At 40.3% G+C, this 26174-nt stretch overlaps 1 protein-coding gene across 1 annotated transcript in view; it reads left to right on the top strand.

The window, feature by feature from the left end:
- Positions 1–26174, top strand: part of gphnb (gephyrin b) — a 106840-nt gene that overhangs the window by 25110 nt on the left and 55556 nt on the right. The window contains exons 2-6 of the mRNA XM_046061136.1: positions 6551–6629; positions 18962–19019; positions 19137–19229; positions 24608–24702; positions 25251–25317. Coding sequence (XP_045917092.1) covers positions 6551–6629; positions 18962–19019; positions 19137–19229; positions 24608–24702; positions 25251–25317 — 392 coding nt within the window. The remainder of the gene's footprint in view (positions 1–6550; positions 6630–18961; positions 19020–19136; positions 19230–24607; positions 24703–25250; positions 25318–26174) is intronic.

The following is a 26174-nucleotide window of genomic DNA, read 5'->3' as shown; positions in this document are numbered from 1 at the left end:
ATGACTTTTAATCAAGAATGTACAGATATTTACATGTACATTCCTCCCACGGGCAGTTCAAAACCAGAATATCTCATAGATCTCCAATATGCTAGCTGGAGCTCACGTTTCTCACTGAACAACAGAAAGTAGGAAAGTGGTAGCTCTGTAAGAGGAAATGAAAGAGAAGAGGAGGCATTACAGCTGTTCATTTGTTATGATGTGTTGAGTGTTTATTATAAAATTGGTTAGGACTACACTTCATCACTTCATGCTACACTTTTTATTACATTTTGTCTAAAAATTAGGCACTTTAGTTTACTTAAATTTAGAATTTATTATTTGAATAGTTATTATTTATTATCCCTCCAGTTTGATGTGAAAACTGACTGAAATATTATTTGATTTGACAGTCCGTTGTTGACTAAAAACATGTGTTGATACAACTATAGGTTATAGTACTGAATGATAACGCAAGTTCGTCGTTTTGATGTTCCGGACCTTTGCTTCAGGAAATTTTCTCTAACTAGACCTCTTTGAAATCTAATTGAATACCCCTGCTATAGTTAGTTGCTTTCCAGATTTAGGGCAATAATACAAAATATACATCAACTAATACATTATGATTTATGAATGAATGAATGAATGGTTTATTTTGGTTTACATTATAATGTACAATGACATTGACAATTTGTGTGAATATGCAATGTACAAAAATCTAATAGATGCTTATCATTATAGGTTTAGCTTCCTAGCAGTATATAAAGTAACTTTCTGTAACTTAAGTACAATTTTGAATGTAGGACTTTAACCTGTAACAGAGTATTTTTACACCACAGTATTGATTTCTTCTTTTACCACTGTCCAGTTCAACATAATTGTTTACTCACAAAAAGTAAATCTTCGTGTCAAAAATGTTTGATTTTTGTGTGCTGTTAAGGCAGTGCACAGGGGAGGAGCTACTAACAGTAGCAGGAGGATGATCTCTGAAAAAACAAAAAATAAGTGCCAAAACTGGTTTGTTTTCTCTTTGTTGAGTTTGATTGGCAGGGTCGTTCCAAAGTCACAGTCTGATTTACATTTTTTACATTTATTCATTTTAGCTGATGCTTTTTATCCAAAGCGACTTACAATTGCTATACATGTCAGAGGTCGCACACCTCTGGAGCAACTAGGGTTAAGTGTCTTGCTCAATGGTGGATGTCTCACAGTGGGAATTGAACCCAGGTCTCTCACACCAAAGGCAAGCATCTTATCTATGCACCATCACCACCCCCTTAATCGCTATATAGTTTGGAATTGGGACACAGCATTTGTTTAGCCTGCTAGTAACATGATGGCTGCCTTTTTAGGCTAGCAGGAAGCTTCCCAACAAAGCTATCTGTATCACAAAATATCACATAACTAGTTCATTGTGTTACACATGACTAATTATAGCTTACTGGCAGCAATAGACTCACCACCTGTTGCTACCCACTATAACCTTTTCTCATTTGTTTGGTTTGCTTATTTGATTGTCTGGTCAGCATTTATTTCATTTGTTATGATGTTAACTATTAAACTAGTATTTTTCTTGAGGAAGCTATTTGTTATAATAGTTTTGTTTTAGCCTTTTTATTATACAGTTGCATCAGTAGGGGAGAGCGGGGTGACCCCTTGTGTCTCCGCAACCATAGACAAAATTGGTTATATGAATATACATTTTTGAAGAGTTTATCATTTTACTCACTCTGTGGTGGAGAGAGGCCCATGTAATAAGTGATAAGCACATTTAAGATCAAAAAACTGTTTTTTGCAGCTCCAAGGGATTTTTTTAAGTTCAAGGAGTCCTGATTCTTGTGTCTTAACAATTGCAGACAGGTTTGAAAACATGCATGTGTTAGTGCTTTAGGAAATTACAATAAGAGGCTATATTGTTAGCATGACGTTGCCCTTAAACAACTAGATGACAAAAATTTTGTTAAAATGGCAAGGAAGGGGTAATTTGAGTCAAAAGACCTAGGGGAAGTTGAGCCAGATATTTTACTGTTATTTTACATTACATTCTTATGCATCACCGAAATGATGTGACATTATGCATTTTAGACCAGAAACCATCATGTCATGCTTCTATAAATGAAAGACAGACAGGACTATTGTGGGTTTGGACAGAGCAGTGGGAGAGGTACAAAATGGAAAGTCAGTTCATCAGGTGGCACGAGACATGACGATAAACAGGATGGCTTTAAAGCAATACATTTATATGAAACAACCAGGAGATATAACTGCAAGGTTTCACTACTTGATGCAATTAAATGTTGGGACCTGGCATTTGAGTTTGCATGATGAAATGACATTGATATCCTTGACCACCATGTGGCTCAACTTATCCTCTTCCTTGGGGTTAGTTGAGCGAAGAGTCCACTTTTTTTTAGAAAACCATTTTTTGAAAACAGTTTATTTTAGATCTAAATCGATTATTCCCAGGCATTCACCACATGCTAAATTATATATACATATTTTAGTCGGAGACCTTACTGTCATGGCCTCACTTTGAAGACACATCAAGCAAAAACTCGCTCAACTCACCCCGCTCTCCCCTACTGACAAATACAAAGATGCCCTAACATTTATAATAAGTAGTTATCCCTTCACCCCTTGATTCAGAATTGTTATAACTCGCGCTCTCTACTACTCCGGAAAGCTTGAAGTCTTACAATGTTATGAGTCAAAATGGTGTAGTAGATTGCAGTTTATGTTGTCTGACATTTTACTGTGCTGAAAGGTCCTGATCTCATAAGGAGGAACAATCAAGTAGGTTGTTGACAGCATCCTGTCCAACCAAGTCACCTAGCTAATGTCTAATTAATTTATTTACTGGAACTTTACCAAATGAAATGGATGAATGTCATTCTGATGCCAAAGTCCCACCTGTTCACAACAACATCATTTGTGCTTGGAAATTAGATAAGGGCACTAGCCACAAAATTGTGTCACACTTACATTCTTTCTTTGGTCTTATCATCTCTGCAAAAGAACAGTGAATGGGCTCAAAACTTTGGGGTATTTGGTCACTATTTGGTTTTTTGACATTACATGGCCTTTGATTTTACACTGTATTAACTGTATGTATATATACATATATATATATATATATATATATATTGCACTTTTCTGTTCTGCTCTATTTCTGTTAATAGATAATTCTATGTTTTTTTCATTAGTTTTTGCTCTATATTGACATTTCTTCCTCCCTGATCAGTTCCCTTTTCTTTGGTCTCTTGATGTCTTCCCCTGTGTCCTGATCTCTCCTACTCTGCTGTGGCTTAGTGATTAACCCTTTGAGAGTGTGCACAAGTGCTTGTGTAAGGGTGTGAATGTCTAGATCCCATGTGTGACTGATGTTGCCCTGCATAATGCTTCTGAAGCTCAGGCCTCCTGCTCTCCTCCCACTGCTCTAGCCTGGGGACATCTAGGCTTCTGCACTCACACACACTCACAGGTAGAGGCAAATATGAGATGATATGAGTCAATGCATGCATAGGGACTAGACAATAGATATTAAATGGAAAAATTATTATAATTACAGTGATGGTCCATATGGATAAAAACAGTGTGATATAAGACATCTGTGTGAAAGATATCATCAAAGGTACTTTATCTCAAGCACATAAAGTCAGTCATCAAAATCCTATTTTCTCGGGTTTTTAAAAATGTTCTTTATTGTATTTTTAAAAACCTTTTGTCATTTGATTTTTATAATTGTGATTATCATTTTACTACTTAATCTGCAAAGTATTATAACAAAACAAGTGCAAGATAAGTATTATTAGGAGCATGTTCATTCTTGACCTTGGAAACAGTAGTTTGATCCAGAAGATCCACTTACTGGCTTTTTCTGGAGATTTCAACCATGTCTTCTATTAATATTTATCACACACAAACATACACTGATGGAGAAATGCAAAAATAGACAAAAAGGCATATTGAAGAAAAAGTGTGCAAGTGTGCTTCAAGTGCAGTCTTTGGTTGCACTCAATATCAGGAATGTCAGTTGTGAAAATCAGAGAATTTAAATTGCATTGGCAAGATGATATACTGGTTGTAGTATGAACCAGAACCCATCTCAGCTCTGACAACTGTCTGTCTGGCCTTAGCTGTCTATCTTCTGGTGGTTGTCCAGCCATGTAGTCGCATTGACCTTTAGCTTGCTGTATACTGTAAGCACCATGGGGAATAGCGCCCTCTGGGGTGGGACTATTTCACTGCATTGCATCTTCACTTTTGCCCTGACCAAGGACTAGATTGGCACCTCTGAAAAAGTGGTTTCTCCTGCATTGTGGGTTTTAGAGATGACGCAGTGCACACTAAATCTAAGCTGCAGGTTTACCTGGAGAAAGGTGCATGTGCGGCGTTTGGGAGGTGGGAAGGAGCAGCGTCATGAATTCTTGTTCACCTTTTTCCCCTCCCCTCTCCCTCCTCTCCCTCCATTCTCCCTCCCTCTTGCCCCTTCTCTTCCCCCTGTCTTCAGCTCTTGCACAGGATCACATTAATATTCCTTTGAAAGCTGTTTCAACTGCAGCCAGATCTCCCTCTTTTTCACTCTCACTCCTTTTCTCCCTCTTCTTGTCCCCCCATCTCCCTCTAGCTTTCTGATTCTTTTCCGAGCCATTGTTTTGTAGAAGGGATTTCTTTCCCACCATTTCTACTAACCGGTGCAGCAGGGAGGGGCAGTTTTATTACCTTCAGTCAGGAGTTCCCCGTGTTGCACACATGCACACACACATAAAGGGGTGGTGGGTACCGATGCCTTTGACAGAGCGTGTTGATTGGTTCAGAATGGTTGCTGCCTCTTGTAGGAGAGTGGAACGGCTATTTTTAGATCAAGGGGTAGCTGGGAGAGAAAGACTGAGGAGGGCTGTGTGTGTGTGTGTGTGTGTGTGTGTGTGTAAGGCATACTGCAGTCTTGAAGGAAGTTCCCTCTTCACACACATATACACACACGCACACATGCACTTCTGCAGCAGTGCCCCTCTAAAGCCAGGGTGGTGTGTATTCCATGCGCTCCCCTTTTGCTCCCCCTCCCGAAATCTCTCTGTCTCTTGTTTTTCCCTCTCTTTCTCTCTTTCTGAGCTGGCTTGGTGTGCAAATGTCAGCACTCTCCCATTTATTTGCCAGAGCCCAGAGCAACGTCCTGCACCCTCTGTTTACCTCTGTCTCCACAGCGCTGCCCCACTGGCACTTTTTTTTCTCCTCATCTCCCTTCCCCTTCTTTCTCTCTTTAAAAAAAATCCCTCCATCCCTTTCATTCCCGCGTCTCCACCTCAATCTCGCATTTTCTTCACCAATGGCCCTCCATCCTTTCACATCCCTTCCTCTGTAGCATTCCTTACCCTCACACCCACCCTACCATCGCACTTCCATTTTTTACACCAGTCTTGCTTCACCCATCCTCTCACACTATCCCTCCGCCCTTCCTCTCGTTCATGGATCATGGCACTTAATTGGAGTAACATCATGACATTTTCAGTCTGGTCCACAACTAGCGTGTCAAGTTTTTTGGATTAAATCCACTGCAACCCCCCCCCCCCCCCCCCCCCCCCCCCCTTCGTTTTGCATCTATTTTAAGACATGAGCTTGTCCGTTCACGTTTGGTCCCATCAAATCATAAAACACCTTGTCCCTCTCTTCCTCCTCCTTGTCTGTCTCTTTCTGTCTCCTCTCGCTTTGTTTTTTTTTTCATTTTCCTCCCCCCATGTCCTCGTCTTTCTCCCTGTCTCACTGTATCCGTCACTCTATCCATTTGCGATCATCGTGATGACTCATGTGGCTTGCACCTGCTCTGCAGTCGAGGGTTCACCATGGTTTTATAAGGAGTGGCTGGAGACGCTGAAGGTGTGATCAAAAAGTGTGCAGGGTGAAGCTGGGGAGTGAGAAGTCAGTGTACACTTTAGTCCCACAGTGGCCATATTTGATTTGCAAACATGATGCAGAAGACAATGTAGCAGTTACACCAGACATCATTTTTATGTACAGGTAGACCTCCCTTATTTCAGTGAAAACTGTCAAAAGCATCTTATTCTCCCTAATTTACACACAATTTATGATAGTTTTTTTCGTCACATCACAGGGCTGAATGGTAGATCAAAAATGTAAGATTGAATACGGAAATGTTTCCAAAACAAGCACAGAACTACTCGGAGATGTGCTGGGATTGGAACTTTGGAGCTTTCATCATCTGTTCAATAAAAGATCTTTTTGGTGTATTTTGTCAATTCTTCATCTAAAGATCAGTCTCCCACCTTGAGTAATCACATGTGGGTAAACTTGACACAGCTTAGAAAATTACAAAATAGTAATTCACAGTCTTACAAAGTGAAAAGTGAGCTGACATGGGCATAAAAGATTTTGGGAAAGAAAAACATTTCAGTTTTTAGATAGCATGGTACCTTTTCCCTTGTAACCACACACAATTATGAGAAGGAATCATTTCATTTAACGAGCAATAGCAATTTGTGGTAAAGCCCTTCATGCGTTTCATTTTAGACCATTTTGTGTGCTAATTTAATTTTCTCCTGTCTCTCTCATCCAGTGAGTGACAGCTGTTTTCGAAACCTTGCAGAGGACCGCAGTGGCGTCAACCTCAAAGATCTTGTCCATGATCCCTCCCTGTGAGTATTGGCCTTTTCATAACAATTCAACTTCCAGAAATAGCAAAGAGAACATGAGGCAACACCTACATGCATACGATCGTATATTCCAGAGCTAAGTCCTTTAATTAAACTTAAATCTGCCACACTAACAGGAATTGCACAGACTATCTGCATGTGTGTGTGTGTGTGTGTGTGTGTGTGTGCTTGTGTGTGGAAGCTCTCTTCTTTTTGTGCAACTATGTGTAACTAAGAAACTAAAAATATCTCTTCAACACAACATGTCAGGCCTTTGTATCGCCCTATGGAGAGAAATTCCCAGCATGCATGGCAACAACAAAAGAGCTGCAGCACTCTTCTGTTTAAGGATGACTCTTGGTAGCTGCAAGAAGTCATTATTTGCTCAAAGAAGCTAAAGGAGGTGAAATCAACAGTTTTTTCCCTTAACAGGGACGTGATCAGTGACAAAAGATCATGGAAAACACACAGGAAACAATAATCTCCATTTCAATTGAACTTGTGTGCTATTGTGTATTACTGTGAACTAAGTATCTCCTTGATCTCACTGTTCTAAATGTAAAAAAATATTTTGCACCTCTTCATAAAGGTGCTCTGTGTCAGGTTTTCTCAATGCTCATTTGGCTTATTTCTGGTGTAAATAAGTCCAACTAAAAAAATAAAGGTGACAATGAATGTTACTTTTGTGTAATGTAAATTCTTAAATTTAAAATCAAAGCAAGCATTTTTATGAGGAAAACAGTCTCACTATTCACTAAAACACGGATTACTTTGTTAAAGCAAGCATCTACCTATGTACTAAGAGACATTACATGTCCAAAAGTATGTGGACAGCTGGACAATACACCTTTATGTGATTGCCAAACATCTCTCTGGGAAGTCATTCCTCTAGATTTTTGGAACCTGGATGCAGGGCTTTGCTCCCATTCAGCCACAAGAGCATTTGTGAGGTTGGGTGATAGGGGCTGGATCACAGTTCCAGTTCATCCCAAAGGTGGGATTTGATTTGGTTGAGGTCATGGATCCATGCAACAGGTTATTCCAAAATGGGAAAATCATTCGTTTGTGTACAGGAAAGGATCTTTCCCACACTTTTGCCAAAAAGTTGAAAGCACACTATTGTCTAAAATGTTATGATGTAGCATTAAAAGTCACCTCAAATAAAATGGAGTGGCCTAGCCCAAAAAATAAAAAACTTCTCCAGAGGTGCAAAACTACATGTGTCCACATACTTTTGGCCATATAATGTATACTGAATATTTCAACTGCAGCGGTCCATCTCAGAAAATAGGTTGTGTTTTATGTCAGATTAGATTAGTCACAAGATTTATCAAGGGATCTTTTATATCATTGCTCATGTCACACAAATACCAAAATGCCTCCTCAGCCTGTGATTCGGACACTACGAACTGTGACCCCAACATGCTGCTTCAGACACGCTTCTCTAGACATCCAAGTCATTCTCCATAAAGTCATTGATTTGCTGAAGCTACCCAGCCCCTTCTGTCACACTATCACACCAGTCAGTATCACAGAGTGTCACCAGTCCCCCCGCTATGGGACCCTGAACTGTTCCATGCTTGTCATGTCCTTTACGGTATGTTTATTTTGAGGCTGATGTGCAATGTATGTGTCAAGTCTGTGCGACACAGAGAGGGAGTGTGAGGAGGCTTGTGCCATGTCATGTGCGTCACGCTAGACAGAGCACCAGAGAATGATTAGGGATCCATTGCACGGTTATTTTCACAGTATGCACACCAGGGACAATTTGGAGTTGTTTTGTATTATTTTGTTTGTGTATCTGTCCGTGCACACATGAACATGCTTTAATCCATGTATGTGTGTGTTTTCTGTGGCTTTTATACACAGGTCATGTTTAAATAACAGGGTCGAGCAAGGGACTGGCAGGTTTGTGCGTCTCATTCAGTTTCTTTCTTAAGCTAACATTGCTTAAATTGCCTTTGTATACACTGTATGCAACACAGAGCAACTAAGTTTAACTGACCATGGAAAGTGCATGACCATCCTGTTGCTATTATCTAGTGCTCTGAAACTTGAAAGATTTTAAACCAACCTAATAATTACATTTTAAAATTGCTTTAATGAATTAACTTACAGTAATTATCTTATTAGATATAATGTTGAAATGTTGAAACCAAACAGAAAAGCACAGCTCTGTTCTCATTTGTCTTGTCACTCTCCAAGCATAATTTTTAAAGACTTGTGAATAACAATATTTTGGGCTTGTGTAAAGTTATCTTTATTTGCACTGATATTTGAGAAACGGTGTACATTTTGCCACTCTATGCAACATAGCATACACTGTAAAAGAAACAATGCTACCGAGATTACACTTCTGTCAACATAATGAGTTGAGAGAATGAGATAAGTCGCAAGAAAATCACACTAAACATTTCAGGAAACGTTCATTGACAACATATAAAATTTTTTATCCTACAATTCCGGCTTATGGCAACTAAACCATGATTAACAGGTTTAATGTTTATGTTTAGGAGACTCTAAATACTTAGATAGTCTTTGTTAAATATAGAAAATAAATCAATGTGACTTGAAGACAGAATGAGTTTGCTTTTGTAAACCTAACTCCAATCTAAGTACAATACCCTACACTTTGAACACCTACCACCCTCCCCGACCAACTTCCATTCACTTATGTGAGGTACAAGAATGTAACACTTCTTAAACAGCAAACAAAAATTGCCAATGATCATAATCTAAGCAGTGATTAAATTCCCTTTTGTAGTTTGGTAGTTCTAATTCAGCAGTATTTAAATGTGAGCACCAGCGTTTAGAAGCTGGTGAAAATGTTAAAAAAAAGGATGCTTTTGCTATAGGAAGAGCGCAACAAAAAACTTGTAGACTGGATTCCACTTTAATGTCAGCACTATAGTACTTTCACTATAGTAAAATTCCATTTATCAATAATTTTTCACTTTCCTGAAGGAGAAAATGTTCAATTAAATCACATCATCACATCATCTAATAAAGAAATTGGATGTTGACAGTTGATATAAGGTTCAGTTGTGGGAAACTTATTTTGGTTGGCAAGTTTGTTGACCTAAGGCTTGTTGGTTAGTTCTCCTCTATAGGAAATATTTTTTGATGATGTTGCTCAGGGTGAATGGAAAGTTAGGGGCGCTGTGGTCCACTCACGCCAATAAAAAGTTGTTACTGTAAACACTTGTTACAACACATGTTAAACATGTAAAATGGCCATTCAGACAGGCCAGGTCAGTGTTAGTGTGCCTGTCTGCTCTGCTGTGTTGCGGTAATGGTAGCTGATGCAGACTGACCTCCTCTGGCCCGAGATCCTCCATGCCATGTTAATCCACGCCACACCACGAGTCAGCGGCTCCATCAGGTTGACCAGCCGGAACGCTGTGCCCTCAATGTGCCACTGCTGCTGTGACAGAGACACATAGACAGAGAGAGAGAGAAAGCGCGTGGGAAGGAAGGGAGGAGGGAAGAGGGAGGGAGTATGAGGCCACAGCAGGACATATAACATAAACTATAATCACACACACATCGGTGCATTCAATAAATCAGCCTGCCCTGTTTGGATTTCAGGAGCATCCAGAGGTGTGTCAGGTGGAGAGAAAAATTATATTTGGCAAAATAAAGAGAGAGTAACAGAGGGGGTCATACAAATGATTCCCAGACTCAAGGACACACAGATGAGGCAAGGTTGGACGTGTGTGTGTGTGTGTGTGTGTGTGTGTGTGTGTGTGTGTGTGTGTGTGTGTGTGTGTGTATTAGTCTTCTGTACGCATCTTTACCTTTCCAGAGTGAATGAGTACTTTTGTTTAGATTCATTTATCTTTGCATGTCATGAGTGTGTGTGTGTGTGTGTGTGTGTGTGTGTGTGTGTGGGTGTAGGCTGAGCGAGCCTCCCTCCCGGTCTGTTGAGCAAACTCTTGCGCTGTAACAACCTTTGTCAATGTTACAAATTGTCGTGGCTAAGAATAGCTAGAAGTCAATCAGATGGGTGACAGTAGGCCCAATTTCACAGTCAAGGGACAAGGACACACACACAAGAACACACATACTGCTAGAGATCCAGCACCGTTAAGCACCATAATAACTATAACACATTTTTACATAGATCGACTTTCTTGAAAATATACTATTAATACAATGTTTAATGCTAAGCTAAGCGCTAACATTACCATCCATATGCACATTAGTGAGAGATCACAATCATGTTCTTCGAGTTGCTGGAATCAGTATTTTTATATTAACAATGGATCAAATGTCTATGTGCAGTTTGAAAGGTGTCACTCATTGTGACAAACCCACAGAGAATAATCACTCACCACACTCTGCAGCTATAAGAAGCGCATTAGCATCTTTCAGGTCGTTGTTTTGATTTACAGTTTGAAGTATTTAGCAGCTAAAGGGCCAGATATTTCCCTCAGGAGTTGAAGACCAAAACAGAGCAAAAAGTTGAGGGACTTACATTCATGTGGTGGACACTAATAACACTTCAAATGAATGCCAACATTGCTCATTATCTGTTAGATGTGAAAATTGAAGAGTTTGGTCCTCTTAACTTAAAAGGTTATAATATGGCAGTATTGTATACAGACTGTTTCCACTGCTCACAAGTGGCCAATATAATCAACGCTGCCTCTGACTGAACTGACAGTTCAGTAGTTTATTTTGGGTCTCTTCAATCTTTTTAAGATTAATAGCTTAGCAACCACCTTTATACAACAACAGATTTATTGTGTTATGATTATAAGCCAATAACAGTACATTGAGTCATCACCCCAAATGTCAGTCGTAAGGGAATCTCCAATGCAAAAAACTACAGTTACAGATGATTCAGTACACACAGTTCATCCTGAATATTTGATGTTAAAGATGAATTTATACATGTGTTGTACATTTATATAAAAACATAAATAGCTTAACTTGCTTTGACTGACTTTGTGTGTGTTAAACACCTTTTTCTTACCTCCTGCAAGTTAAAACAAACATACTGTAAAACTTCATTTAAAAGCCTAGTCCCAATTTACTTTACTTTACTTTGTCCGTTTTACTAGCCTGGTGTGGCCACACATTTTGAACAATTAATGCAGGTCTCAATTAGACACATGGTCTGTTTTTTATAGAAGTGATGAAGTGAAGTCTTTGGATGCATAAAACCTCTTAAAGCCCTCCATGTCACCTGCTTGAGCTAGTTCTAAGCTGCTTAGATCATGAATACAGATATAAACGTTGGTTTGATTCTCCACAGTCTGATCGTTCACTTAATTTTACGGAAATAATTCAGACTTACTGTATGGGAAACAAGCGAGACAAGTAATATTCATACTGGTTGAAATAAACAATTTGATAGTTGTCATTTCCCATCTTTGCTGAGCAAGAGTTTTGTGCGAAAGTAATTAAAGGCCTGTCCCATATAGACGCCTGTCCCAAATATAGGCAGGGGCATTTCAGTGATTGAAGCAAAACAAAGCCCGGGCAATTGATTTAAGTTTTACTTTATTAGTGATTACTCAGTTATGTTATAGTCAAGGCTCAGTGAATCTGAGGATCTATCTGCAGACCTGAGCAAAGGTGTAGTTTACATTTGGCACAGATGTTAACTTTGTTGTTGAAATATATGAAATCAGTTTGATTTGTGGTGTATCTGGGGTGGTTTAGAGAAAGAAATGAGAGAGGGACTATCAGCAATAGGAGATCTGAACCAGGGGACATTTATTCTCTAAATAAATACGCTTGCGGGGTGGAGTGGTCTGCAGAATGTTTTAGGTGTGTGTTTGTGTGTGTCAGTGTGTGTGTGTGTGTAGGTGTGTGTGTGTGTGTGTGTGTTGTGTGTTTCTTAGGTGGTGTGCGTGTTGTTTAGTGGCTGTGAGTGGAATCACGAGTGTGGAACCCCTCGCTGAGCACTCAGAGCTCTCATCACGGTAGGGGTTTGAAGGGGTGGGCTAGTCCACTCCTCCTCCTTCTCCATCCCTCCATCCTTCGCTCCATCAGCTAACATGTTGAGAGGTGACCCCTTGAGAGCTTTCCTACATATGGACGAACCAACAACTCAGCTGTAATGGGCTTGACTCCATGCTACCACTGGTGGAGTGTGGAGATGGCCAAGGCTCTTCTCTTCTCCCTGGGCGAGTGTGTGTGTAGCAAAGCAAAAGAATGAAAGAGAGAGTGAGATTGAGTGCCCTGTACAAAGAGCTTGTATTATTAATGAAATCACCCTGCCAGATGGGTCTTATCTTGGAAGTGTCCCACAACCACCGAGATTTGCAGCTGGCTCGCACGCACGCACACACACACGCACACACGCACACACACATGCACACACACACACACACACACACACACACACACATACACATTCACACACACACACACACACACAAACATATACTTTTCCTCCCTTAAGTGTGCCCCTGATGGTCTATCCCTTCTTTTTCTCGCTCTTTTCACTCTCTGCCTTTCTCTGTAGTCCTGTCTTTCTCCTTTCTCTCTTTATCCTCCTCTCTGTGCTCTTGTTTTATTCATAGAAAGACTTGGCTGAAGCGTCCAGGCTTTCAGGCCAAAACTACTGCCATGCTCCCCCCCCCCCTACCCCGACTCATGCCCCACTCATGCCCCACTCTTCCCCCTTCCTTTCCATTCATTCCTCCGCCTGCATCAGGATTTGTCCACACCTCGAGCAAAAATCCATTATTCCAGGCTGACTACCCTCGGCCTGCAGTTTGAAGAAGAGGTTTATATGTCGTAACCCCCTGCAGTAGAAAGAGACATAGATGGGTGTTAGAGATTAAAATGTTGCAGGCCCTCTCCCCTCTAATAAGCTTCCCTCAATTCAGAGCACACCCTCCCTCAAATACAGCCAAGCACTCTATCTGCAAAGAAGACCGTCATGCTGAAACACACAATTATGGACACACTCATATGTATAAATACATACTGTACTACGTATGTATAGATATGCATTTACCTTCAGATGTATCTACACATATGTGTGCATGTACATATAGATTGTACAGTACATTTATACACATTCTGTGTTAGTGCACACACACAGACACACACACACACACACACACACACACACACACAGCCAGTAGTAACCTAATAATAATCAGAATGAATTGCCATTTAGTTTCACCTCATTCATTCATATTATGTGACTTTGTGTGTATGTTAGTAGATTTCTGTTTGGGAGATGGGGTTGCTTTGTTGTGTTTTGTCCTAACCAATCAGCAGTGAGTGACCTTTCTGTTCTGGTGACGAAATTAACTTACAGTAGCAGTTTTCACATTTTTACATTTTTTCTTTTAGTTTAAGAGTTGTTGATTCTTACTTTTTGGCATTTTTGCCTTTATTTGATAGCTGATAGTGTGGAGACAGTAAATATATGGGTCATGACATGCAACAAAGTTCGCCGGCTAGAATTGAACCATGTTGCTGTTATATGGTATGCATTTTAACCACTTGGTTAGAGTTATTTCTGTAAATCAATTACAGTAACTTCTGTTGATCTCATCTTTGCCATATTTCTGTTGCTATTTTTTCATGGATGTAGCCATGTATCTAGCTAGCTATGTAGTTATTCTAGTTATTCTGCCTACAAAGCTCAGACTGGTTGATTGTTTCTGCAACTGGGAAAGAACATCACAGAACCAGACTTGTTTGAATTGCTTAACAAATTGGGATATTGAGGTGATTCCGAGGTCTGGTACCAGGCTAGTACAGTGCACAGGTGTATAGGTGTACTGTATATTCACATCAGAATCAGAATCAGTTTTATTGCCAGGTATGTGTACACATACAAGGAATTTGACTCAGGATTGTACATTGCTCAAGATGTGCTTACTTATACAATAATAAAATAATAATATAATAATAATAATATAAAATCAGACACAAACTACAGAGTAGACAACACAATATACACACTGTGAAAAAACAATATAGACATATTGACAAATGTCAATGCAGTAATCAGAGTGCAAAGGATGCAAGAGTAAACTATTCTCATTATGTACATGTTGAAGGTGGATATGATATACAGGTACACATACACATACATGCATACATGTACACATGTACACAGTGTGATGGAGCATAGTGCAAAGGATGCTGGAAAAAATAAATAAGACCTATGACCTTATGACCTGAGGTAGGTGTATTGGTAAACAGTATGTACAATATGACATCGTATGAACATAGTATGAACAGCACTGAAATAGAGGTGAATAAATAAATAATAAGTGGAAACCAGTAAACAGGTGGCTGATTAGAGTTACTGGGTTATTGCACAGGAATTGTTCCTGACACTGTGAGTCAGAAATCAGCTGTTCATCAGAGTGATGGCTTGTGGGAAGAAACTGTTCCTGAGTCTGTTGACGCAGGAAGTACATCCTCTGCTGGGCCTTCTTGATGATGGCGTCAGTGTTGGGCTCCCACTTCAGATCCTGGGATATAGTGGATCCCAGAAACCTGAAGGATTCCACATCAGACACAGGGCTGTTTAGAATGGTGATGGGGGACAGAGTGTGGGGGCTCCTCCTGAAGTCCACGGTCATCTCCACAGTTTTGAGCGTGTTAAGCTCCAGGTTGTTCTGACCGCACCAGAGAGCCAACTGACCAACCTCACGTCAGTAGGCCGACTCGTCACCGTCCCGGATGAGGCCAATGACCGTTGTGTCGTCAGCGAACTTCAGGAGTTTGACAGATGGGTCCCCTGAGGTGCAGTCGTTGGGGTAGAGGGAGAAGAGCAGTGGGGAGAGCACACACCCATGGGGGGCACCAGTGCTGATAATCCGGGTGCTGGATGTGATGTTTCCCAGCCTCACCTGCTGACTCCTGTCAATCAGGAAGTCTGTGATCCACTGACAGGTGGAGGCTGGCACAGTGAACTGGGTGAGTTTGGTGCTGAGGTTGTCCGGGATGATGGTGTTGAACGCCGAGCTGAAGTCCACGAACAGGATCCTAGCATATGTCCCTGAAGAGTCGAGGTGTTGCAGGATGTGATGCAGACCCAAGTTGACAGCATCATCCACTGACCTGTTAGCCCTGTAGGCAAACTGCAGGGGGTCCAGCAGGGGGCCTGTAATGTCCTTCAGGTGGGCCAACACCAGTCTTTCAAAGGACTTCATGACTACAGATGTCAGGGCGACAGGCCTGTAGTCATTCAGTCCAGAGATGGAGGGTTTTTTTGGGACCGGGATGACTGTGGAGCGTTTGAAGCAGGAGGGAACTTCACACAGCTCCAGTGATTTGTTGAAGACCTGAGTGAAGATGGGGGCCAGCTGGTCCGCACAGATTTTCAGGCACGATGGTGAGACACCATCAGGTCCAGGAGCCTTCCTGATCTTCTGCCTTTGGAAGAGGTGGCTCGCGTCCTCTTCACAGATCTTGAGTGCAGGTGAGAGGTCAGAGGGTGAAGGTGACTGTTTGAAGATGGCGTTGGAGTGGGGGAGAGGTGTGACTCTGGGCTTTTCAAACCTACAGTAGAAACCATTCGGCTTGTCTGCCAGTCGTTGAGTTCCAGCAGTGTTGGGGGATGGTCTCTTGTAGTTTGTGAGTGTCTGTAGGCTTCCCCACACTGTCGCAGGGTCATTGGCTGCAAAGCTGTTATTTAGCTTTTCAGCGTAGCACCTCTTTGCAGCTTTGACCTCTTTAGTCAGCGTGTTCCTGGCCTGGTTGTACAAGACTCTGTCCCCACTTCAGAAAGGCCTCCTCCTTGGTCTGACGAAGCTGCCTGAGTTTCGCTGTACACACAAATTTGTGTGCATGCATACATACATACATACAGACACACACACACAGAAACGTATATGCACACGCTTACAAATATTTTTGCCGGTACACCATGTTCCCAGTTTATTATGTACACCTACCAAAAACAAATGCAATCTAATCTAGTATCTAGTAAGGGCTGGTGATGGAGCAGTGGATAAGACCCATGCATTTGGTATGAGAGACCCGGGTTCAATTTCCACTGTGAGACATCTACCAATGTGTCCCTGAGCAAGACACTTAACCCCTAGTAGCAACTGCTTTAGATAAAAGCGTCAGCTAAATGAATAAATGTCATGTGATGCAATCTGAACAGTCTTGCAATAAATCCTAATCTCATGAAAGTTGTGTTTTTGTTGACACTGAACTGTATGGTAATTCTGAAAGCTGTAGTTTGTGGTACTGTTGAATTGCAGTGTGTTACTGACAGGTGTTTCTGGTATTTTGTCCAGCACATTTACATCATTAAGCATTGGCTAAATAACAGAAACACCTCTCTGCTCTGCATATACACACAAGTATGTGAATGCATTCTGTATGTGTATCCATGTATACACAGAGATACACAAAACAAAACACATACAGTATACCTGCAATGACAGCGATATAAAACATAAACATACATATAATGTTTGTTAATATCAACAAATACATCTACTACTGTAATATAATGTATAAGCGTGCACACACATATATGTCTGTAAAAATAGATTTTGTGTTTATGGACATGGACATAGATGAATACACAAATCACATCATTCCTTAAAGATATTACATGAACACGCAACTAAAAGATCCCCCCACACACTCAAAAAATGTCCAGTCAACAACATATTGCTGCCTTCGCACAGAACTGGCATCCCCGATAGTTATAAAAAACAAAACAAAACAGAAACATTCACCGGCTCACACAAACTCTCACACACTCCTCTCACGATGAACAACACAGCAACTAGAGGCTTCAGGCAGGAGGGGTTGCCTAGGAAACGGTGGGAAGGAACCCTAGTTATTTGTGTTGAGCATATTTTCATTTGGGCTGAAACCGAGAGGCATAAAAACCCCAGGAGAGGGAGAGAGGTGATTTGTCCTGACAGCTCCTTTACTCTCCCGAGGTGTAACACAGGCACACACACACACACACACACACACAAACACAAACACAAAAGCAGATGAGTGCACGTGCATGAACACAATCATACATATACAGAGATGCCAAAAAAAAAAACTCCCTCCCAAGCACATCAAGAGAAGTAAATCACTCGTGCCGTCACAGGAATGTCAGCGAGGATGCGTGCGTGTGTGTGTGTGTGTGTGTTGGTGCACAAGTTAGTGGATGCTCCGAGTGGCCATGTGCGGTGTTTCATGAAAAAGTACTTCTCAAGTGATTGTTTCTGACTTCTCTGCCTCTTTTGTCAGAACCAGACAGCCACCCTCTGAGCTTCACGCTTCGTCTCCATGCATGCATTGCTACGGCGTTTTGGTGGTGTCCTGCTTAGTGTGTCTCTCTGCTGCTCCGTTGCACAGTTTAAAAATTGAGCACAGCCGATGGATTTGGTGAATGATATTTCCAGGGTGCGAAATGTATTCTTTGTAATTCTGTGTGTGAAGAGTGAAGAGAGAGTTTCCGTGTGGATAAAAAAGCATTTCAAAGGCAGAAATATAGCAGATGCTTTAATGTTCACAGAGTTCACAGGTTTTTGTCTGTCTGAGGGAGGGTATCATGGCGTTTAAGTGGCTGACGCGGAGAGGAAACATGATGCAGTAGTCTCCCAAAAATAGCGCTCCTTTAAAAAAAGAAAAGGGTTACATAAGGGGTGTCTGTGCAGAGCCTTCACCTTGAGCCTGGGGTTGTTCTTTTTGGACTGTCATACCTGCTCTGGCCACAGGAGGTCGCCATGGATTGCTGTTCAGCAGCAACAGCAGCATCAGCAGCAGCTCTGTCCTTGTCAGAGCTCCCTCTTCAGTGGGCCGTCCTGTGGAATATCCTTTCAGGAAGGGATGTTCAAGGGCATTCTCTCTATCCTCCTTATTTGCTTTTATATTTCTATGATTCTCTCTCTCTTTCTTGTCTTTCTTGTCATACTTCCTTTTAAAGTCTTGTTTGTGTTAGGCCAGGAACTGAAGAACAGACATTGATTCAGTCAGACAAACACTACATTTACAAGCTTTGGGGGGCAACATCTGGGATCTGGGACTCTTTTAGAGGGCTTTGCTTTATTACTCTGAGAAAGAAAGAGGTGAGCCCACAATATCCCAGGTCTGCCACTTGCCTACCTGCTGATCCACTTGGACATTTCACTTGTGGCAGCAAGGTACATATATGTATGTATGCCCACCCTGAATTTAAGCATTCTTCTTCAGCTAAAGGGTTGTCAAAGAAAACACTGACTTCTGACAAGGTCCACCGTTCTTTAGCTGACTTTTTTGACCTCCCTGCAGAAGGGTAGCAAGACAAAAGAGGATTTTCTTGCAGGCATCAATAAAGTATCTTGTCTGGAATCTAATATGTCAATAACTGCATCTGTAATCTAATGACTTTCTTCCTTTCTCAGGTTGGGGGGTATGATCTCGGCCTACAAGATTGTGCCAGATGAGATAGACGAAATCAAGGCATGTAATCTATCAAAATCTGTTTATCGCCTGTATCTATCTACAGTATCACTCTGTAGTTATGATTCTAATTAATAGTGTGTGTGTGTGTGTGTGTGTGTGTGTATGAACCGACAGGAGACTCTGGTGGACTGGTGCGATGAAAAGGAACTTAACCTTATCCTAACCACCGGAGGCACTGGCTTTGCCCCGAGAGACGTCACACCAGAGGTGGGTTTAAATGTGTCAATCCCAATTCTCTCCATAAGAAACCATTTTTACTCTTTTTTTTGGAATTGAGACACACGGTAAAGCGGCGTGCGTTGTTTATTGAATACATCATGACATACTGTAGTGTTGGCATAACTTGTGTGATAGTGAACAATGTTCTCAGTCGCATAAGCAAACTGTATAATGAAGCTTGAGAGCTGTATTAAAATATAGCCAGAAACATGTTACATAAGAATCAACGAGGACAGCTCAGGGTGAATTATGGACACTGTTTTGAGAGTTCATATAAGGGAACTGTATATCACTACAATAGAAGTATGATGATAGCTAATGTGTAAAATACTTCTTTGTTTTAGAGGGAAAGGCTATTGAAAGGTAGATCTCTCTTATTACTGCCTGTGCTTTATTCGGAGAACCTGAGCCTGTTTTTGCTGATTACACATGTGCGTTGCAGCACTGATTAACACACAGTGTAATTAGCCCCGCGGTCGCATGGGAAATAAAGAGGCAGAAGTTAGATCCTTATTGACTCACTTTCTCAAGGAAAATATGGAGTTGTGTAGCAAGCAATTCACAGATAATGGGTGGCAGGTGTCAGTATGGGTCTGTTGAGTGTTTCCATTACTGATTATAGATAAACTACAGGAGAGGAGGCCATAGTCACCAAAGGTCTGTTTCTTTACTGCCTTGACACATTTGCTGTTCAATCTTGACCACTATGATTATAACAAATGTCAGTAGTTGACATTGACATTTGTTTTGTACTATATTCAGTGTTGGGAAGTAACTAGATACATGTAATTTAGTTACTTAATTGAATTACAAAAAAAATTTAATTTTAATTGATAACAGTTACTGGGAAGAAATGTGCAGTTAAATTACAGTTACTTATGAAAATGTTCATGATTACATAGGCGGTTATATCTGAATATTTGTAAAAAGCTAGGCTATGTGTTGAATAATATTCATTTTGTTGCTTTGTATGTTTTTCATGTGCACAATGTTTTCCTTTGCCATTTCCAGTAACAGCCGTTTAGTAAAGTTTAATGCTATTCTGAGGCTTTTGATTCGTTCTCATTTTTGAATTTGCAACGCCACTCATCTGCCAGTTAAATGGCCTCTCATGCTGTCTTGTGAAAATAGTTAACAGTTGAAAACATTCATTAGAAATTTAGAAAAGTAATCAAAAAGTAATTAAATGAAATAGTTACTATTACATTTTAAATAGGGTAACCTGTAATCAATAACCTATTACATTTAAAAAGTAACCTTCCCAACACTGACTATATTTTAATTTAATCAATATATTTAAGTCTGATAACTCGCTTGCTGTCATCGTGCCACATTCATTGTTTCTACAACACCATTTCACTTAAAGGGGAAACTTAACACAAACAATTTTGCTTTGATTACATGAAACAAATAAATTGTCGTTGCAGGCTTCACAAAGCGGTTTAATGTAGTTGTGGTCACATCTAATGTTTTCCCTCATTTTGCTGCTTACCAAATACTATACAACTGGTTTCTTTTCAGACAACATAAAAAGAATGTTTTTAACTGTGTGAAGACTTTCTCTACCCAATTTATATGCATGTACACATATTTGCATGTATATATACAGTCTACTGTACTGTGAAGGCAATACACTACTGTGCATACATGCAAGAATTTACATTTAGTCTTTATCTTTCTCATCTTTTCTTTACCCAACTCGTCACACACTGTTAACTGCAGCACTATAGATTGGAACTTTTTTTATTTATTTACACTGTTATACTTCTGTTACATGCACTCTTTCAACCTCACTCTCTCTCTCACACACACACACACAAGCACAAGCCATTTGGCAGGGGATGAGCTGTGGTTCTCAGCAGTATCAATGGTCCTCATCAATCATGGTAGACAGCAAGCTTCCTGGAAGGGGTAAGACACATAGACACTGTAGTCACTGATAATACCTGCTATCTGATTCAACCCTGTATGCTGGAGACAACGGTATCTCTCTGTCTGTTTGAAGGCTGTACAAGACACATATGACTGCATTCAGTATAAGCTTAAAGCCGGACGGAAGTAACAAATTACATTTCATGTCTTTTCTGTAATCAAGGAGCTCTCTGTATGTCCTTTATAAAAAATGCTACTTAAAGGCCAATGGCCTTATTGTTTTTATTACAGTGAGGACTACATGCTGCTGTATTTACATACCACATCTATTAACAATTTAACAAACCATGTCTCAGCTGTCTGGGAGATGAAAAATCCTTATCTGACCTGTTACCTCCCCATCTTCATTTGCAATCAAGATTAATTTTGTTGTTGAAATGAATATCGGAATGTGTATTTTTCTTGATCAGTCTGTGCAATTAAACACTTTAAGGTCAAATGACCCGACAACTTGAAATTTCCCCAGAAAGGCCGGTTGTTCATTATATTTTATACAGAATGTGTGCTTGCATTATTTGTCAGCACCCCTATATATAAACCAACAGGGATACATTCAGTTTTCTGAGGTGGTGGTTTTGCAATTTCAATCTTGTTGCAGGGACATAACCAGATGAAACGTACCTGAGTTGCCTTTTAAAAACACCTTAATGGTTTGCGGCAGCCTCTTAGTTGTCCTGCTATACTCCTGTGGCAATGACTACTAGTAGTAACTAGTAACTATGTATTCAATTCCATTCCTACCACACATCTCAGTTTCTTACGAAGACCATGCTGGTTTGCTTCATTCTGACACTCTGGCCATATGTTTTTTCTGTACCCTTGCAGCTGATATTTTGATGTTAAAAAGATGGGTATGGTAGACTACACCACATAAAGGCAATTCCAAAATGAAAGCTGAAACAATGTTAATAGTTTGTCCATAGCTGCTACCTGCATTGTTCTGTAAGTCTTCCTAACATAAGATTTAAAAATTTCATACAAAATTTACTCTCCCATGATTTTGTATGGCAAAGATGGATATTGTTTTGGTTAAAGCGGCACCTCATGTAAACCTACAATAAGGCGTTGCAGCTTGATCTCTTCCTGTTAGTTGCCATCCAACAGATGTATTCTTGGTTAATTGCTTTCCTCATGCAAGTACATTGATTTCTGGTGATTAGCCCATGGCACAAGAAGCGTGGAGGATGTATGGGAAGTCTGCTCCCATATTTAACAGGACTAAACTTCCTAAAAAAAAAAATTCAATGCCTACATACACAAGTGCCTGTGTACTGGTGTAATGAAACATTCATTTCGGAATACCTCAATAAATAGCATGCTTGCAGAGATCATAAAACATTTACATTTCCTGAATTTTCAAACTGTACTAGATCTATTTTATTATCACTTTTTGTCATATTTAATCACATACCCTCATTCTTGCCTTACCCTCATCATACATGTAATTAAGACAAAACTTCCCCCATTTTTTTCCTGCAATTAGACAAACATATTGCCCAAAACATTCCAGGCGTTACACTTCCTTTTGAATGCATGCCTTTTGAATCAAACTAACCCATCTCCCTCTTCCTCCAATCAGTGACTTTGTGTGATGAGGTTCAAATCCAGCCTCATCCCTCCCTCTGTCTGATTCCTTCCCGCTTGTTTCCATCTCAACCTCTGTCCCTCCCACACTTTTCCCCCTCTCCTTGTCTCTCTTCCCTCCCTCCGTCTCTCTCTTCTCCCGAGTCTAAGCCGGAGATGCTCATCGGTGGCTCCTCTCTCTTTGAAGTCTTTTCCCTCCCTTTGTCCCTCGCTAATGGTGCGTTTGAAGTGTCACTCAACTCAAGGGCATGCAACACACACAGGTTGGAGGAGAAGGCACTATCTTCTCCGCTATCTGTCAAGAACGTGCCGCATCGACTGCAGTCCCACAAATGTACACACACTCACACACAAACAAATGCATGTGTCTGCATATGTCACCGCAAAGATGGTGGAATTGGCGAAACAACCACCCCTGGAAAACGCCATATATCCCTGTTGGTTTTTATGAAATAAAACAATATCAAACGAAAATGCCTACACACATTGTTTACAAAATATTTCCCTGTAAAATCCTAGGCTGTAGGATCAATTTATTCAACATTCTGTTAATTTGCACAGACTGACCACCTGTTCCCGTATTTTATGTAAAAGATGAATCAATCTTGATTGCTGATGGGGGATGTAGATTGGAGGGTGACAGGTCAGATAAGGATTGTTTCGCCTTCAGACAGCTGAGATGTAGATTGTGCAAAAGGGATTGTAAATCAATATTTGAAGGGTAGTCCAGATGTTTTGTGTCAAGACATGCATTCAGGTGCTTTTTGTAGAAATGTGGGACAATTAGTACTTCCTGGTCACCTGCATGACTGTTACAGCGTTACAGTTTTACCGCTTTACCTAGCGCAACATATTCTATGAGGAATTGAGTGTTGATTTCCTGTAATGTTGTTGTTCGAGGACTTTAACATTCCATTCTTTTACGCTGTTGTTGCAGTCATGGTAAATCAGTCTGGATTGGGGTCTACCCAGTATCCAGGTCCTTATAAACGATGTGGGTTGAAATAAAGGATTTTTTTATATAATGTCTTAATTTAGTCCCTGGGGTTTTTGTTAACAAACCTTGGTTCACTTACAAAAATTTAATGGAATAAAGTTTCCACCACACTTGTGATAAAGGGAGCTGTTGTGTTTTATTCCCACCGTTCAGCTGACCTAGTCACTCAAATGATATTTATAGTGAAACATAGAGCAGACGGGAGCAAATGAGACAGTTAAATAGAGTATCTGTGATTTCAGAGAGGCATATTAAAATTTGGTTTAAGTTTCTGCTGCTACTGTAGAATTAAAAAAGAAAAATCTAGAGACTAAAATGAAAAAAAGTGTTATAATTCAACTATTTCTGATACAACAAATTGATTAAGTAGTGAATATAAAAACGAAAACAACCCAGATGTTAATTATTCCATTGGTTCTACCAGTTATAAAGTAAATATGATGACAAGAGGGATACTTTAAATATTGTTTCTCTCTGTTCTGTATTCATGTTTTATAGTGACAAAACCTTTAACACTTTAACCACAGGTAACATGGCAGTCCCTGTAACTTAAGGAAAGATGGTTTTGTCTGTGCTTGTTTTGTTATAGTGGCTTTTCTAAGCATGAGGAATTGCTGTCCATTAACATCCATCTCTTTATAGAAACCCCGTCCGGTAATTTAAACTTTATGACAGTCTCACCTCTAAAGAACACTACAGTGTCTTCTTTTAAGTTAAAACTGCTTCCTGAAACCGACCTAAACTGCATGGGTAAACTAATCCTAGTAGGATGTAAAAATACTTAGGATGGACTCGTGCTTAGTTAGACTATGATCACCTTAATGACCTTCCTCTTTATCTCTCTTCTCTCCAGGCCACTAAGGAGGTGATAGAGCGCGAGGCCCCTGGGATGTCTCTTGCGATGCTGATGGGATCTCTCAACGTTACACCACTAGGCATGCTTTCTAGGTCAGGCATGTACTCTCACATACGACACAAGCGAAACACACTTACTTAAATCATTTATTCAATCCTCTATTTAAACACGTTGTGTCATTGAGATAAAGATTATTTAGACACTGTGCACGGGAATTGTATTAACATATACTGTATAAGCAAACACACAAAAATTACAACAAACAGTTTGCATGAACAATATACACTGTTTCAAGGTTTTTTTTCAAGGGTATAGCATTTAATGCCAGCTTCTTTTTTGTGACCTGACATAATTACTGTATTTCACAGAGCAGAGGTAGTAAGGTTTTATTCCCCTACAGCCTTACACTGTAGATAAATAATGTACAGTGCGTCCCCCTTCTGTTGGTTAAAGAGGATGAGCCCACATTTTCTTGTAAGACAGAATGGTGAGTGATTTAATTTATCATCTATTATAGTGCAGTGCGCTGTGAAATATGGAATTGAGGTAGAGGGAGATGCATATATCCCCATAATCAAGTGTTGTCGCACTTTCTTCCTCTGTATTCATATAAACTTTCCCCTGTGATTGTGTGTTACAGACCTGTGTGTGGTATCCGAGGGAAGACACTCATCATTAACTTACCAGGAAGCAAGAAAGGCTCCCAGGTAATGCTGCAAACTGCTGTAACAACATCACCCTTCTCCGGTTAATGTTAGGTGTAGTTAATATTCACCTGACCAGCAAGTGCCAAGGAGGATAAACACAAGAAACTCAGACTTGCAGGTGACAGATCAGGTGCTGTGCTTGTTGGGGGAAAAAAAGGTCTCGTGATAGTTTAGATTCCCAATTTCTGTCAAAATGTCAAAATGTCCTTGAGCAAAACACTAATTACATCAGATGGTTAGGCCAGTGAATCACATGGTTACTTGCAGCCATCAGCGAGTGAAAGGGAGAGTGACTGAGAGGAAAATTGTAAGGTGTAACAGTGTAGTTATGAATTTCAAGTTGACCTTTCGTTACAAAATACCGTTTTTGAAGACAAAATATAGCAAAAAGTTAGTGCTACAGTTGTGGTCCCACGCTCAGGACACCTTCAATATACAGTATGAACAAAGAATTGAGAGATACATAGCAACCACCAGTGACTCTGTCTTGAATGTTGTAACTAGTTAGCAATGACCTGTCTGTATGGACAGCATTGGCTTAGCATTGTTCTAGTAGCATGACTCCTTATGTAAAGGTCAACCTCACTTTAGACTCTTACCTACACATTGCTGCAGTCATTATCTGTGTGTGTATGTGTAAGCAGCATGTGTACAGTGGGTGTATGGATTTGAAGGTGTATGCCTTGTGTTTATGCCTCGATGTGGATTCATTTGAATGATGAATTGATGCATTGTGCATTCGCCATAGATCCGTGTGTTTTTTTTTTGTGTTGTGTCTCACGATGTAAAGGCTAATATCGCAAAGGTTTCCCCAGGTCATGTTATGCTAATTTGCTGAGCTAAAGTAAACCAAAGGT

The sequence above is a fragment of the Micropterus dolomieu genome, linkage group LG10 (assembly GCF_021292245.1).
Source record: "Micropterus dolomieu isolate WLL.071019.BEF.003 ecotype Adirondacks linkage group LG10, ASM2129224v1, whole genome shotgun sequence".
NCBI classification, from domain to species: Eukaryota; Metazoa; Chordata; class Actinopteri; order Centrarchiformes; family Centrarchidae; genus Micropterus; species Micropterus dolomieu.
This window is presented reverse-complemented; position numbering and strand designations above follow the sequence as displayed.